Source organism: Prinia subflava, chromosome 4 (genome assembly GCF_021018805.1).
Source record: "Prinia subflava isolate CZ2003 ecotype Zambia chromosome 4, Cam_Psub_1.2, whole genome shotgun sequence".
Taxonomy (NCBI): domain Eukaryota; kingdom Metazoa; phylum Chordata; class Aves; order Passeriformes; family Cisticolidae; genus Prinia; species Prinia subflava.
Window position 1 is genome coordinate 45854643 of NC_086250.1, and position 14623 is coordinate 45869265.

A 14623-nucleotide genomic window follows, 5' to 3' on the forward strand; every position below is an offset into this window, starting at 1 on the left:
ACAGAGGAAAAGGGGAAAAAATAGGCAAAAAAAATGCAACAGGCAAATGAGAAATATATCTGCCTGATGATGTAGAAAGAGAACTTTGTTTCAGTTACCGTAAATGATAGCTGGTGTTGGGGGAGCAGCTGAAAAGAACATTAATATAAAGGATTTAATCAGTTAGTAGCCAAAGAAACAGAATACTGTAGAGGTAGTTAAAGACTATAGTTATTAGAGACAAAGAAAAGTTAACTTATATAGATTAAATGGTTAATTTAAAAAATACATGATAATTTTTCACTGAAGAGCTAAAAAACTATTCTTGAATATCTTAATTTTTTTTTAAATAAGGATAGATCAAGAAAATAAAAGCAGTCTTATAAAAATGCCTAAATAAGTACTATTTTTTTGGCTTAGATCATTCCTGGATAGGCACAAGATCACAGCAGAATTTAAAAATACAAACATACTTGACTTTGAGTCTCAAACTGAACGCATGTGAGAATAATTCAGAACATCTACTTAAAACTTTCTTACAAATTGGAGAAGGGGCAAAGTAATACATTTGGCAAGAATCCACAATCATAAAAATTTAACACAGAACTAAACTAAAAATACAATCCATGAAAAGTCATACAACCAAGTATGCTCAGTCTTTCTGAAGCATAATTTATTTGTCAAAGAGATTCCTGAGATAAACATTCTCCCAACAGAACAAAGACATAGACCTGTCGGAAAGAATCCAGAGGGTCACTGAGGTGGCCACAGAGCTGGAGCACCTCTCCTATGAATACAGGCTGAGATAGTTGGGGCTGCACAGCCCAAAGAAGAGAAGGCTCTGGGGATACCTCAGAGCAGCCTCCCAGCACCTAAACAGGCTTCAAGAGAGCTGGAGAGGGAGTTCTCACAAGGGCCTGTAGTGATAAGACATGGGGGAATGGCTTCAGCTGCAGCAGAGTGGGTCTATGTTATGTATTAGGAAGACACTTTTTACAGTGAGGCACTGGAACAGGTTCCTCAGAGAGGTTGTGTGGAAGGTGTCCCTGCCCATGGCAGGGAGGTTGGAACTAGGTGACCTTTAAGGTACCTCCCAACCCAAACTATTCTGTGATTCTACCATGTTTATGTTCAAATACCCTACAAAATTTAATTTCCTGTAGTAGCTTAGATGTGGTCAAAATAAAAAGCTATACAGCATGAATCTGTCCTGTAGCTACTCCATCATTTCGTAAGTAGCTGATTCAAATGCAAACTGTGAGACTACATGTTTTAAAAACTGAAACACATTGACACATAGGTGGCATTTCCTTCTCCTGTCCTAAAACCCAAAACTACGTTTGTGCTTGTCACTTTACATCTAATGCTGTTTTCATACTTAACAGTAGAAGTTTGAGAGTATTCTTACCAACAACAGTAAGCACAGCACTTGCTGAAACACTGTCCAGAGTAGTATTAACTATGCAAGTGTATGTTCCATCATCTTTATCAGTTACATTCATAATGGTCAAGTTGTCTTTACCAACTAGAAACCTGTAAATACAATAGATTCAGCCACTCATTTTTCAATAACTGGCACTGTTATAAGAAACTTGCATAAAACATTATCAAATCCCATATACTTGTACATACCTAAACAGCTATGTTTACCCAAGTCAGGCTATGGGACAACATCAGCTTTGTTTTTTCTTCATTGCTCTTGACCATCTTCCCACAGTAACTGCTTATTCTAATGTGTTTTTCTTTCCAAATCTATTCACACAAATTTTAAATATACGTGATCTAGAGCTAAACAGTTTTCTGTTATCTGTTTGGCTTCTTGTGTCAATTATCTTTACCTTACACTTAATCTATAAGGTCAGTGTGCATAGGTTGTAGAAATGTTTACATCTCATTTTATTTTTAATTCTATCTTAATATTTTCATCACACAGCAAATACTGGATAGCCATGATGTTTCAGTCCTCTTTGGAAAATGTCAATAGGGAATATGCTCCTTTCAAAGATCAGGAAAAGGAGCAGACAAAAGGACCTAGAAAATTAAAAATAAAGGAAAACTGGTCCTTACCTTTCATCATCTGGCAGTTCATCATTGTCCTTCAACCATGTAACTGTTGGTAGCAAGGTAGAATCATGTTTTATTATACACTCAAAAGAAACATGGCCATATCTCTGAATCACTTTGTATTCTGGCTGTTTAATGATCATTGTTGGATCTGAAATTTAAAATTAAAATTAGATATTCAGAACATCTGAAATTCTGTACTAATCAGTGATGAAAGAATGACTAATTTCTCACCTTTTATTTCCAAATGCACCTCATTTTGTACCTTTCCTAACTCATTCCTTGCTACACATGTGTATGTACCAGCACTATTCTTCTGAGCCACCGGAATCTCCAGGGTTCCGTTATCATGGAAAACGTACTCATTTCCACGCAAGATGCTACCTTTCACTCCCTTAAACCTTCATATAAGAAGTAATATCATTAGCCAGCATCACAGTTAAATTCTGTATGGTTTTATTATCAGTAAAATACAAACTTGGGTTTGCCACTTTAGAAAATAAAGACAGAAGCACTCAAACAAATTTAAACTTGATTCTGTAGGTGTAACTTTACTGCTGGTTCATTAAGTACATGCAATATTGTATTAGCGAATTGTGAACAGCATATATTTTAAAATACTATTTTAAAATTGTAAAGAGAGTTTGAAGGGTTTTAAAGCTTTAAGTGTTTGTTTCCATAGATATAAATGGCTCATCTTCTGTAACATAAGCACAGCTGAAGCTTACCATTCAATTTCAGGCTTAGGTGACCCAAAATAAGCACAGTCTAGCAATGCGGGGCTGTCTGCGATGACTTGATACAGTTTATTAGCAGGGGTTAGAATTCTTGGTGGCTCAGCTGAAAAGACAAAGATATCTGCATCTAGTTATAAAGTTCCAAATAGTAAATATAAAATAAAAAGCATAGTTACAAATACAAAACACAAAGACATCAAGAATGGCCTAAAGAATTACATATAAACATTTTTCTCTGAGATTATTTCAGGTCTCAGTCTGGGTTCAAATACATTCTACTGGTACTAGCCTGAGGAAAAGTTAATGCAGGGAAATTATCTCGTGAAAAACAACTGTTTCTTGCATATTTACAAGTAATAGTGATGGGCACCAAAGGCAATAATTTCAATGGGAAAATTTAAATCACTATGTACTTCAAGAAGATAATCTCCTGAGCACAGACCGAACTATCTAATTCCAAACAAACCTGCAGGCAGAAAGAAGCTAGGATGCATTTTTGGTCTAACACCTACATTTTCTTTCTTTTAAATGACAGTGTCAATCAACACATCTGCCAGTTCCTGCAGGAGAGTCACTAGAGGCCATTCTGCCTAGGATTTTGCTACTAGCTTTGTTAAATTCAGTGAGAAGAATTAGAGGAGCCACAACATTTTGTAATCAGAAACACACATCAGGGAAGCCTTAGAGACAAATGCATAATCATGTCCCTTTACAACAGCAACTTGGAGATCATCTATTCTACTAATCCAAAACATCTAGACTCAATGAAACTGTATTGAAATGTACTAACTTAAGTGATACTAATTCCTGCCCTCTTTGTCAGACTTCTGTTTGATTGACTTACATAAACAACAACAAAAAGAGGATAAAATTTCTTCTAACTTTTCCCAGCTTTCACATCTATCCTTCTCACTTTGGAACAGTGAAAGTGAAATTCAGGAATATCCTAGATAAAAACAAGGTATGCATAGCCTTGCTCTTTACAGGGGCCAGGAAATAGGTCAATTCCCAATGAAGACCTCAAGCAAGGCTTGAGCAGAGAGTCTGTGTGTTGGCAGGAGACAACTGAATACCCAACCAAACCGAAAAATATAAAGTCTGTTTCTTACCCAGAACATTCACAAATGCATTTGCTAGCAAGTATCCATATTCATTAGAGGCATTGCACTGATAGACAGCACTTGACCTTTCTTGCACGTGTGAGAAAATAATGGTGTCACCATCCACCTTTCTGCTAGGATCTTCTGGGGCAACTGTTGGTGTAAGGAAGAAGAGTTATTGCTTTTCCTAAACTGCTATTGGATTGCAAGTTTTGTACTTCTGAAAAGAAGGAAGAATCTGAAAGACCAATGTACCCTTTATGGTTTTTTTCTCTGGGTGACTGATTGCTGGTAAAAATTGGAATTTTATTACAGTTTAAAAAGTTCTACAGTTTAAAAAATCCTACAGGTATTAACTCAGGATGGTAGAGTCCCCATTTTTTGAGAGGTTTTTTGTTTGTTTTCCGAGGAAATGAAGCTGAGATTGTATTTTTCATGCAATACAGGGGGAAAATAACATTATGACAAGATTCAGGCAAACACAGTCAATATCTAGAAAGATACAGAAATATTTCTGAATGTCAAAAGAAAATCCTGATACAAGGACATAGTACTCTGTGACTTTAAAGTTCTTAATCAATTGTTATACCATAAATAATTTTCCAAATATAAAAAAAGTCATACTCAGTTGAAAATTATCTCAGAGTAAAGCATAAGCATTACTACATACAAATTCAAGAAACAATTTTCACAAGAGTAGAGTTAGCAATTCAGTAGGTGGCACTCTTTGCCTTATGTAAGAATTACACAATGACATTTCCTCCACTGTTCTGGAGGGGCCTGAGCTGTCAAACAGCTTCTGCATTACAGAAGCATCCAGGACATAACTGAAAATAAAATTCTAAGAAAATACTGAAGTAGAATAGCTGTCAGTTGTGATACAACTGGATGGCATTAGAGAAGTATAATGAAGCAAAAACTTAGATTGTAACACCACACTGCATAAAAAATACACAATCTATAGTTTAATATTTTACAAACATATTAAATAAGACCACATATAATATTATTGTATTAAAAAGCACACGTATTATTAATCATGAAAATTAATGGTAAAATTACTGAGCTACTAATATGAAAAAGGGATGTTTATTTATAGATAAATAGATGTTTATTTATACATAGATAAATGCACCCTAGTTTGGCTGCATCATCAAAATCGACACCCTTATTGAAGTTTGAAAAAGTATATTTGTGGAACACATTCTCATATAAGGAAAATCTTATTTGAACTCATAAAAAACTCATTGTGACAGGAACCTTTTGATTCAGACAATGCCTTAGTTCTTATCTGTAAAGAAAATGGAGACATTTCTCCCACACTTTCTTTAAGTATCTATTACTGAATTCTCTACAAAAGTAACCAGATGAAGAGAATCACAGTTCCATGCTTCTGCTTCAGGGTATTTCCAGCTTGGATGAAATCTAAGGCCGTTTTTCATGTAAACATCTCTATTTCCAAACAGCTGCCCCAAGAACAGATTTTAATTTCTGTTTTTTCTGGTCTTTCATCACTCTGAGTTCAAATTAACATCACAAATTCAAAAATTTTGGGAAGGAATAAAACGGTATACTGAGATTTTAAATGCTTATTTTCTGGACTTCTGGCACATATTTTTCTCTCTTTAGCTTGACTTCCTGTTGTGTTCCACGTTTCCCATTGCTTCCTTTTCTATGCAAATGCCACTGTCATCAGCAGATCCATGGGCTGGAAATAGCGGGAGCAGGTGAGCGGCGCAGCAGGCAGGCCAGCCGGCTGCGGGGAGCGGTCTGTTTGCACTCCCATCACAGCTAAACAGGACACAGGCACACTGCGCTCCACGAGGAACGACAGCTGCCCACAGCCATTCCAAGCACGGTTGCTTCCAGCCCTGAGCTCTGGGCTTCCCTCCACTCCTGCCCTCTGAATCCTGCAGCAATTTCTGCACCCAGGCAGGTCTTTAGTGGGTGCACAGACTCACACACACACTCCAACACATAATCCCTTACAGGATGATGGTAGGGCCCCTCCTAAGAGAGGGAAGACATCAGTTCAATTCTCTGTGACTGAAGGAACTGCATTGTAAATGAAGGATCTAAGCACTAAATTACAGTATAAAAAGAGGGGCAGCATCTTCCCTTCCTACTGCTGTACTGAAGGAAAAAAGGAGATATCTCCTTTCAGCTATCTGAAGGAAAGGAGGTGGGTGTGTGTTCTCTGAAAAGGGCTTCAAGCTGGGCTCGCAAGAGAAAAGAAGACAGCAGCCTCAGGTTAACTGGTGCTTTTTGTTAACTGGTCTAGCACGTGGATGCTGAAGGGCACTGATTCAAAAGCTTCCTGTTAAAACTGGCATCTATTCAGCTGTTGAATACAGCTTCTTTAATGGTCTGAAGCACCATGCTGCACTCACAGACACAGAAACACTGAGCTTGGAAGGGACTTTTGGAGGTCATCTGGTTTAATCCCCTACTCAAGCAGGGCCACTGGGATGCAGTTATCCAGTACTGCATCCAGATGGGGGAAGGCTCACCCTCCTCTACCTGCTGACTCTACTTTTGTCTCATGCACCCAGGATAAAGTTAGCCTCTTTGTGACAAGGGCACACTGGTGGCTCATGGTCAACTTGGCATCCACCAGGCTGCCCAAGTCATGTTCTGCTAAGCCACCATCCATTTGGATGGCCCCAGCACGTACTGGCATTAAGGCTGTTCTTCCCCACGTGCAGGACTTTGTTCCACTGATCACCTTTCCTGGGTTTGGCCATTCAGCCATTTTTTTATCCACCCCTCTGCCTGTTTATCCAGCCCCTACATCAACACGAGGATCTAATGGGAGACAGTGTCGAAGGCCTGACTGCAGTCCAGGCAGACATTACCCACTACTCCTGCTCTCATCTGTCCGGCCAGTCATTACATCATAGAAACATATCAAGTTGGTCACCCCTTGGTGAAGCCATGAAAACTACTCCTAAAAGCTTTCTTCTCCTTAATGTACCTTAAAAAATGGTTTCCATAATTAGCTGCTCCATCACCTTCACAGGGATAAAATTGAGGGTGACCAGCTTGTAGTTCCCTGGTTTCTCCTTCTGGCTCTTGCTGAAGACAGGAGTAGCATTTGCTCTCTCCATCTTTAGGCACTTATGGAGACTGTCCTTGCAATGACACATGCCAGCTCAGTCAGCACTTGTGGCTGCATCCCATCAGGGCCCACAGACTTAGGTATGCTCAGTTTGCTCCTGACCTAATCCTTTTCCACCAAGGGTACATCTCATTACAGTCTTTTCCCCTGGTCTTTGGGACCTGGGATGCCCGACAGTCAGTCCTGCTAGTAAAAGCTGAGGAACAATAGCATGCAGTACATCAGCTCTTTCCACATCCAGAGTATCTGTTTTTTTGGGTTTTTTTTCTTTTTCTGGGGAAAAGGAGTGATGGCAGGCCCAGTCAAGCACTCCCTGTTTGTGTATATGAATATTCTGGTCACATTACATGATAGCTGCATGTGAAAGAGAAAATGCTTGTGACACATCAGACAAAGCTGAATTTGGCACTGATAGCCAAACCAGCAAAAACCTATGTAATTCTTAAAATGGGCTGGTACAAACAGGATAATGAAATATGAGGATTTGCTATAGGAGTTCTGCTGCTGTAACAAGACAGGTGAACATGTGGCATCAAACAGCCAATATTTGTTCCCAAGAAAATGGAATCTCAGCTTATGAATGTATTTTGGGCCTTTCTGAACAAAGACCTGGTTTCCCCTAATTTTTTCATCACACTGTACCATGACCTAGCTTCTTGACTCTAGCCATGTTCAGCATATTCCTATACAGAGAAGGCAGGGCCCCCATCAGATACTTTTGTCACAGTTAGAGATCAGCACCCTAAATAACTTGTATTAATTTGAATGCATACTTCCATCTGTTTCATAAACTTCTGACAGCCTAAGCAATTACTTTTGCTAGTATGTTTAAATAACCCTAAGGTGCCATTATTACTTTTCTTCTTGAAAAAAAGACAATGACATGCTCTCTGAACAGAAGCAGTTAAAACACACTGTTAGGCTTAAAGCTGGAAAGGAAAAAAAATGGATTAAAAAAACATGGATAACTGAAAAGTTAAATAATGTCCTCTTCCTTTTCTTACCAATCTCACTTATTCCTCAGAATATTATTTTCCTGTGATCACTGAAATCCCTTTTTTCCTGAGTTTCTGATTCTGACAGTTCTATTGCCTCCAAAGGCTCAGCATTACTTGCACTAACTACAACCATCCTTTGACTATTTTGTGCAGAATTAAAAAAAAAAAAGTTTTTTCATCTGCTGAAGTTCCTAGACCAGATGCAAAGTTCCAACACAACACAGAAGCAGTGGATAAAGCTCTTCCCAAGCAGTCTTCTGTGCAAGACTGAAATACTGGGGGTATTAGGGTCCAGCAAAATTCTCCCCACCCTCCCATGGCTGCAGTGAACAGCTTGTGGTATGTACTCCCAGAGAAAATGATGGATGATGAATCTCTCAGCCAGGATTAACAAGGCCTTTCATGAAGGAAATCTAAGGGCTAATGTTTCTCCCTTAAATCCAGTGTGAGCACTAATGGAGACTAACTCAAACCTAGAGATTCAGTGCAAAATGTGATATAACAAGAGGAGAATGTGTTGAAAGAAGATAAACAGTACCTTTGCATTACTTTGTATAAATCTAAGTGTCTATATCTAATATTTAATAGCTCATCATGAACTATAAACCACTGGACCAAAAAATCAGTTTTGGACAGTATTTGCAATGCCTTTCTGAAGTCCAGTTATGAAAAGGTTTTCCCTTCCCAATTAATCTGGGTTGTTACTTTCTTAAAAGCTGAGATACTTTATGCATGGCTTCCCTTTTGTAAAACCATGCTGAATATCTAAGCAGTCAGACACAACGGATTATGCAGTGATATAAATAATGCAGATCTTGAGTGTTAATTGAAGCACAAGGCAACACCGAGTCACAGCCTGAACTTTGAATTGCTACTTGCCAACGTAATTTTAATTGACCTTAACGGGACTGGGCATGTGAGTTCAACACACTCTTCCTGTGAGTAAATATTAGGAGGTTAGGTTAGGTCCTTATCATTCCAACATGTCTACAGCAGCTTTTTCTTTTAGAAATGCTGTGTTTTCAGCATGACTGTTGAAGAAAACTAATTAAAATATTTCAGCAAAACCTAAATTCACACCTAATTTTGTTTTTACTTAGATTAGTGTAATATTGAACAAAATTCACACCATTGCAATTTCATTTTATAGTTGCTAACACACACACAACATTTTTCTCGTTTTTGGTTTTGTTTTTTTCTCCTATAGATATTTAAACCTCAGCCTTTGACTGAGATATGGACGAATGGTTCTTTCTTCAACATTCCCCCTTCCTTGTCCGACTCTATTATGAAAAAACAAAACCGGAAGAATTAAGTATCTCCCAGTTGTGCTTTCCAACAGAAAATTAAAGTATTGCAAACAGATTACTAGGCCACAAGAGGCACATTGTGGGATACATGATGACAGCAGGGCTTTGAAATTCAAATGTATCTCTTTTTCTTTGAAATCCTGCCATGGGTGTAGCTCTCTCAGCACTGCCCTGAAGCTGAAACAGCTGCTTTAGTTTCCTTTTACAGTGATTTCCTAATCATTCAGTTGGAAGATGAGGGGCTCAATTTTATAATTTAGTAACAAGTGAACAAAAAGGCAGACTGCACTTGGTAATTTCCAGAATAGCTTTTGATAACTCAGAATAATAAAAAAATCACAAGAATCTTAAGAACTGCACTTTCTGTGATCATGATGCCCTGACAGATGCAGTGTACTGGAGCATCCAACGAACTTGTACTTAAATATTTAATGTGGATAAGACTTCAGCTTTTCTCAGCAGTGAAAGTGACCTTTACTATAAGGCTGAGCTACCCACTTACTTATTTCCTGCGTTCTTTTTTTTTTTCCTACTGAGTTTGAGTGGGTAATTTAATTAAAGTCTTGTAATTTTTACTGAATTCCCCTTAACAAGACTTTGTGTACCAATTCCTCAAGGCCAGTCCAAAATATCCTAGTACTGTATTTGGGAAACTTGGTGGCATACTGAAGCTGCTTCTGAAAGCTCTGTTTCTTAATGTTTTACTGTTACCATGAAAGAATGCAGAACATGATCACTGCTTTCTGGAAAATATACTTGTTGGTATATTTCATGTAGGTATATCTATCTATCTATCTATCTATATATATATATATCAAAGCTCATCCTACAGCTTTGATAAGGAAGACAAGCAAGGCAAAGCTGACTCTCACAGCCAGGTGAAAAAGATTTTACTAGTCAGGAGGCCTGAAATACTAGTTAAACTAACAAGTGCAGGGTAAAAATCCCACCCAAACAAATAAACAAAAAGTGAATGGTGAGTATACAGAAAACAACAAAGGAAGATGAGACCACCAATAACCCAGAATGGAAAGTGAAGGACAGGTATCAAACTTTGAGGATAACAAATGCATTATCATGATTTATAGATCTATACTATACAAAGTTACATTGATAATTTCCTGTTTTCCTGTCCTACCACTGCTTGATGATGTGATTAACTGTTTACATAACTCATTTAGCAATGGAAACTTCTCATTTTAAATCTTGGATTGTAGATCTCACTTTCCATTTAACTACGATTCCTGAAACAGGCTATTTGCTAAATATTTCTATTTGTTTAAATATATAGCCTTATTTTGCCTCTCAAAGTTGCATTTTTTTCCTACAAATAGGTTTAATCTCTTTTGTATACCAAATACTTCAAATATATCTAATGAGAGTTCTTATTTACTTCTTGCTGTTACCTAGATTCTGACCATAGACAATCCTTCTCCACACTCCAAACTGGGTGAATCATATTTCATCAAAAGACTTAAAACAACCCTTAAACTTCTGAAAGTGACAGAAGGGACACTGTCATACTTTAAGCAGACCAGTATTTTAGAGTACATTATCTCTCTTGAGCCAACAGGTGAGACTGTCTGGTTTTTATTACTGTTTTGAGAAAGAGGAAGGATAAAGGTAGAAGAACCAAGTGTGACTTTACAGTACAGGGTACGGTCAGTGCACGCTCAGCTGACAACACACTGCAGTGTCCTCCAGCAAGTTCTTTCCAAGGCAAGTTGTACTATACATAGCAGCTTGTGTGTGTCATAGAGCATTGCCAGTTGCAACACTGCAGCTATTAAGTGGCTCAATCACTGGTTCAGGGCTGCTTTTCTTACCCATGCACACACAAACAGCTGTTCCACTGCCTTAGGGGTTCCTTTTCTTTGACACTTACTTGGCACAAACTGTTTGCCAGGTAGCTGCTGACACATTCAGACAGTCTTGCTGCTGCGGCTTCTTAGAGCTGAAGCCTGGAAGGCTCAAACACACACTAAGCTGCAAATCCTGCAGTGTGCTGCAAATCCCACAAGTGCTCTGTATATCCACACATGTGAGGACTTCACTTTTTATGTCACATTTAGCTTTCCTAGGCAATATTACAGTTGCAGTGGGGCAGCAAAGGACAGACTGCCACAGAAACACAGGGGTAACAATGACATCCCAGCAATGGCCCTGTGAGAGGGGCCATCTAATCTCCACAAACACTACAGCAGAATGCCAGACAGAAGAACCAGGACCAGGATTACACATTTTAGTTCTCTCAAACATATTAGAGGCACATTTTGCTGTTCAGCTTTTATGAACCATGGTATTTTTATCACATCTTTTATGATTTAGCACTACCTGTCAGGCAAAAACTACACAAATACAGGCTCTTCACATCTATTTGACAAAAACCACCCTGAGGCTTCTCATGTTTTCTTATTCATGCTCCCGTAGGGTAATTAAGAATCTTACTTGCTATGGGAACACCATTTGCTAACCAGCTTATACTGGGCTTTGGGTTGCCATTAGCTCTGCAGATCAATGTTCCATCTTCTCCAGGAGACAAGACCAAATTTCTGGGTGCTGTTAGCCAGTATGGAGCAGCTGGGTTTAACAAAAGAAAGACAGCAATTATTTTCCAAAATTATGTACAGAAAATCATAAGGCATGGTAATCAGAAGATAATTCAAACAAATTATGTGTAGATATAGACTTACAGCTATACTGTTACCTTATATTTGTTACTATATATATATATATATATACTATACTCAATTAAGTGGTAGGTCACACAGTGGCTGAACTGATGCTCTGGTCACCCACTGCATTAAAATTCTGATATAAACAAGAGGATCTTTGTTTCATTTACGGTTGCCTGCTTTGAATCTAATTTGCCTTTCCTAAGGCAAGCAAAATTTATCTGAGTGTGACATTTGCAGACACTACAGTGGTCTTTTGATTAATTTCAGAGATATCCATGCTCTTAGTAGTTAGGCTGTTGGAAATGAATTTAGGCTTGATTACACAAAAAGATTTCATGTCAAGGGTGAAATTTTAAAATGGCAAAATCCATGGGCTCACTCAATTCAATGGATGATTGCAGTGGGGCCAGATGTTTACCTGAGAGAGATGAAAACACAGAGATCCAAAAGGGGGAAACACTGTCCTCACTATTCTATATAATATAATAGTCTATTTCTCCATCCCTTTTTACAATAAAAAACCACAAACAGCATATATTATACATCTTGCAATTAATTTTCAGATTTGGATTGATGGACAGATGCCAAAAGAAAATAAACTTCTCTTCTTAGAAAGAAGATTAAATGTGATCATAAAAAGATGCTGATCTACAACAAAATAAATTACTATTTAGCATGCAAAGTAAGCAATACAGCTGATTATTTCAATGACTAATTAACTGTCATTACAGGTTTTTGTTTCATGGTATTCACAGCATACTTACAATTCCTATTTAGACAAACACGTTATAAATGTTTTTTCTATAAAGCATCATGTTGGGTAAAATGAAGGAGATGGGAATCCAGAAATATCAGTAAAAAAGTAAGAAAAACATAGGACTGTAAGACAATAATAAAATAGAGGAAAGAAATAATCTGGGCTATATGAATGGAGAGAAGCAAAATGGAGAAAATGAGGATGAGATGAAGAGAGATGAGGAGGAAGATAGAGAAACAAGAGAAAGATGTATTCTAATGACAGATAATCAAAGGATTTAAAATAAATGTAGTACTTGTGCAAACTAAGGCATTATCTTACTCCTGTTACAGTAAAATATCAGTTTAGCCTGATGCTTTACAAAGTAACATTAAAAGATGAAAAAGATATTATAGATAGTAAAGCCCTTGCAGTGTTAGAATTCAGATGAATGTTTCCTCGGGCTGATTTTTAACTATTATCATTCATGCTTTTAGCTATAGTTCCTCCTAGAAAGCCTGCTTCGATCCTACATTCTGGACCCTTGACAACATTACATTAAGGATCATTTTAGTATTACCTTTCACAGTTACTGAAATGACATGATGAACTGAACCTAATGTATTTCTTGCTATACATTTGTAGTTCCCCGAGTCAGCTTCAGAAACATCTATAATCTTGAGAGTTTTCTTAAAGTTTTCAAAAAATGTTCTGTTGGCTGGCAGCTCCCCACCCTCTTTGATCCAGCGGATTACCGGTGTGGGCCTGTGGAGAAGTAAAAGCACAGATCAAATTAAGGGACTGAAGAAAAGGAAGATAAGAGTTCAGTATGTTAATATTTTTAATATATTTTTGATAAATAATTGTTTTAAGAGCCCCTACCCAGATTCTGGGCCACATCAAACAAATATGAAAAATATGCCAGCATTTGTTTGTAGCAAATGACATGTCTCACTAACATTGTCAGTGGCCATCTGTTCAGAGGATTAATAATTACAGAATAAATTTGTCTGCTGATTAATCTAAAAAACCTGATGGTTAACAGATGAAGACAAGCTTCTACCATTAAACTGATGCTCATGGTGCTTTTAAAGGGAGCTTCTATAAAATGACAAGTCCTTTATGTGAGCAATACCCTGATGCTTCATGAACATTACAAACTTTACAAAAGAGCTGTAAGGAGGAAAAAACATTTCTTGTGAGAAATCAAGAAAAAAATATCAGTGCTGAGTCAGCTACTTGTCACTGTACCAAGTCTAAATCTTGGCTATGCCCCAAGTGTTGTCCACTGAAGTTGAAAGTTGTTCAAACACATGGAGATGCACTTTGAAAATTACAAGAAATTGCAATTTGTTGCTTACTGAATAAAATGTCCTCTCTCCAATTGTAATGGCTCTAGGCAAATGTTCCCTTAGCATTCTAGTATCACATCTTTTATAACACAGACACCTAGCACAACTGACTTTTAATTATGGTGCCTGTTATTAGTTGTTTTAACTATGGTGCCAGGAATAGTTGTTTCCAGCAAAATCTGCATTTGGCCCTTTGTAGACAAGTTTTCCCTCACTGATTTTTTTTTAATTATATGACAGCTAAAGACACAAAGCCATATAATATATTACATTCTATTTTTTTCACAGGTTTTATCCAGTGACTTTACTGGAGTTTGGATCACCAAATCCTTTGATTGCAGGGTTGTCAAAAAGCATGTAACGATATTGCAGATGACCTGGGCTGATGCTACACCCCTTCACAGGGGTGGTTTTGCCAGTGCTGCTGGGGCAGACACCTGAGCAGGCCACAGCTGAGACAGACACTCTGCACTGATGCTCACATCAAGCTGTGCCTGAGCGTGCTCTGTGGAGCTCCTGCAGGGAAACACGTGTGTGGGGCTGTGGCACAT

The 14623-nt window shown here is 37.9% G+C and overlaps 1 protein-coding gene across 25 annotated transcripts in view; it reads right to left on the reverse strand.

Annotated features, from left to right (window-relative positions):
• NRCAM (neuronal cell adhesion molecule) overlaps positions 1-14623 on the reverse strand; it is a 146989-nt gene that overhangs the window by 39749 nt on the left and 92617 nt on the right. For all 25 annotated transcript variants that reach the window (XM_063396656.1, XM_063396654.1, XM_063396660.1 and 22 more), the window contains 7 exons: positions 13301-13485; positions 11755-11886; positions 3890-4033; positions 2772-2883; positions 2278-2444; positions 2047-2194; positions 1388-1512 (listed from right to left, as the gene is read on the reverse strand). In XM_063396656.1, the coding sequence (XP_063252726.1) occupies positions 1388-1512; positions 2047-2194; positions 2278-2444; positions 2772-2883; positions 3890-4033; positions 11755-11886; positions 13301-13485 (1013 nt within the window). The remainder of the gene's footprint in view (positions 1-1387; positions 1513-2046; positions 2195-2277; positions 2445-2771; positions 2884-3889; positions 4034-11754; positions 11887-13300; positions 13486-14623) is intronic.